Source organism: Loa loa, assembly GCF_000183805.2.
Source record: "Loa loa unplaced genomic scaffold supercont3.385, whole genome shotgun sequence".
NCBI classification, from domain to species: Eukaryota; Metazoa; Nematoda; class Chromadorea; order Rhabditida; family Onchocercidae; genus Loa; species Loa loa.
Window position 1 is genome coordinate 57,204 of NW_018108565.1, and position 2,628 is coordinate 59,831.

Sequence of the window (2,628 nt, forward strand, 5' to 3'; positions counted from 1 at the left end):
ATATATAACTTTAAAACGCTATTCTCTTGCTTCATACTCTGTTTTTACCATAATTTCTGTTGTCAGCTGAATTTCTTCACAAGAATAATATCACTTCCCTCCGAACAGTTATTTGATGTGAACCGATGGTGCATAATACTAATAGTGCCCAATTTTTCCAGCTCCGTTTTTCTGTTTGTTTTTAAGCTTATCATGTATCATTTGGTAATTTTCTACACCGGCAATGTGTATTTAATCATCAATGCTTTTCAGATCTGATGGATGAAGTTGAGTTATTAGATCTTCGGAGTTGTTAGATCAAAGTGGCTTGAAATTACAATAAGAATGAAGAATGATATCTTCAAGGTACACCTTCCAAACATTGATTTAGGGAAAAGGATTAAGAAAGTTTCAGATTGAGGTTTCTCAATCTCAGAATGAAAGGAAGAAAGCAGGAGAAGCCGGCATATTTTTTCTACCTCTTCTAGCATGTTTTAGCATGTCGTTTAAATTTCAATGGAAGTATTCACTCATCATCTTATGGTAAACACAAACAGTATGAATGTCTCATTTTTGGGGTGGCACCGTTATCAGTATGGCAAGCAGGGTGCTATTCTCTTTGTACAGTGTTTTTCAATCCATACTTAAAATTCATCTTTATGTTCTTTTTAAATAAATTCATCACTTATGGATTTGTCTTTGTTTCCTTCTTCAAATTTCGAAGTGAAATTTTGTTGTAAATTGAAATACGTCAAAAAAGGGATAGTGAAAATACCTCTCACTTTGAGATTTTACATTTCTCATCACTAAAGGTCAAGTACGAATTCTATTAAGATTGTTATACCATACATTTATACAACATTCTGTTAAATAACGGAATTTTATTTTGTTCATCATGAAAATTATTCAAAATTAATGCTTTTAAATGGATGAAAGATCGTGAATAAGCTAAATTTGGCAGTATAAAATGCACAGTTCAGTTCATTTCAATTGATTTTAATTCTGTTTGGTGCAATTCTGGTATCATTTCATTTAGTACAAGTCTTTGTTTTTCCAAGTCTGATCATTGCTAACATTAGCTTAGTTTGTTGACACAGGAGGAAGTATAAAACTGGAGCAGGTGAGGCGTTTTGGAAGTTTACGGATAAGCAACACTTATTTCAATGGTCCATACTACGTGACACACAATTTGTAATATGTGCCCGCAACTGATTGATTTCTTAACACTGTATTGAAAATGGTTCAAAAAGGTCCAACGTTTATTGTTTATTTAGCAAAGAAACGATGATTCCACCAATACGTGGAAATGAAACAATTGAAATGTCTGACTATGAAAATGTTACCTCTTCTTCAAGTAGGTAAGCAGACGAAAAAAAAGAAGTTTCAACTTATTTTTTAAACTTATTTCTAGCAGTGACGAAGAGATTTTTCAGCAGCTTGTCTCTATTAGTGAACTACTCTCCTGAATCGTTACTTAGTATTACTTTTCTGTTAGGTTGCTAAGTTTTTTATCTACTGATTACTCTTTGAATTTTTACTTCTAAATTACTAAAATGAAATTTTTACTCGATCTAAAGAACTTCCAAATATCTTTGCAGATTCGCAGAAATTTATAACAATTCGTTAACTTTAAAGTTTAAAATTTGGTGGTGGAATTTGACGAGAAGGCAACGACGATTTTATATCAATTCAATGCTGATCTTCGTTATATTATTTGCAATTGTTATTGTAATTATATCAATGCAACATACACCCAATAATCCATATCAGTAAGTGTACGGCTAGGGTGTAAAGCTGTTAAAGTTATTAGTTTTCCTAGCTTTTCAATTCCTCGTATAATTGTTTTATTGACCTTTTATTCCGTAAATTATTGTAACTAAACTGAGAATTCTTAATCTCATAATAGGAAGGTTGTAGATGGTTTGGATCTTATTTTAATGTTTAGTTTGGTTTCAAATGAAAGGAATATTTTCCTATTCTAAATGAATTAATAATTTTTTGATAATGATGACTGTTTGTAGAACTTCAACGACTACATATACAAAAACAGCAACAACATCGATGACAACACCAACAACAACAATAACTATACCTTCGATAACAATCTCTTCTTCCATGTCAACAGTTTCGACAAACACTTTTTTTTCTACACTCAATTTGTAAATCACGAATATTCTCTCGCACAACACAAATTTTATATCTTTTAATTTTTTTTTTTTCTTTACATAGAACTGAAATTATGGCGTGACTACATTATGCAACCATCAATCGTTCAAGTCATTCTATACCGCTCTCGTGCCAATAGAAGCTATAGAATATAAACTCTGTGAGACTGCATATCATTTTGTGACAGTTTCTTTGAGGTACTTTCGTGTTTGCGTCTTTCAGGACCGCTAAACTGACGATTCCGACGACTTCGATGACTTCGATGACCATGATTCATTCTCAACTATCGTTTTTGAGAGAAAATTCATCGACAATATTAAAAACGGTAAATTCAACGTCCATAAAACGAATACATTCATTAGAAAAAACATCAGTGATATAAATGACATTTCCAACAGTGCTTATCACAGCGTTAAGAAACAACTAGAGCCACATTCATCGGCATCATCGTAAGTCTTGTGATTAAAAGAAATAAGATATATG

General features: G+C 31.9%; 1 protein-coding gene across 1 annotated transcript; it reads left to right on the top strand.

Annotated features, from left to right (window-relative positions):
• Positions 1-246: 246 nt before the first annotated feature.
• LOAG_05328 (hypothetical protein) lies at positions 247-2,142 on the top strand (the record flags this gene model as incomplete). The annotated part of the gene is made up of 4 exons (XM_020446819.1): positions 247-345; positions 1,254-1,337; positions 1,578-1,748; positions 2,001-2,142. The coding sequence occupies exons 1-4, from the start codon at positions 332-334 to the stop codon at positions 2,140-2,142; spliced, it is 411 nt and encodes a 136-aa protein (XP_020302885.1). The 5' UTR covers positions 247-331.
• Positions 2,143-2,628: the final 486 nt, after the last annotated feature.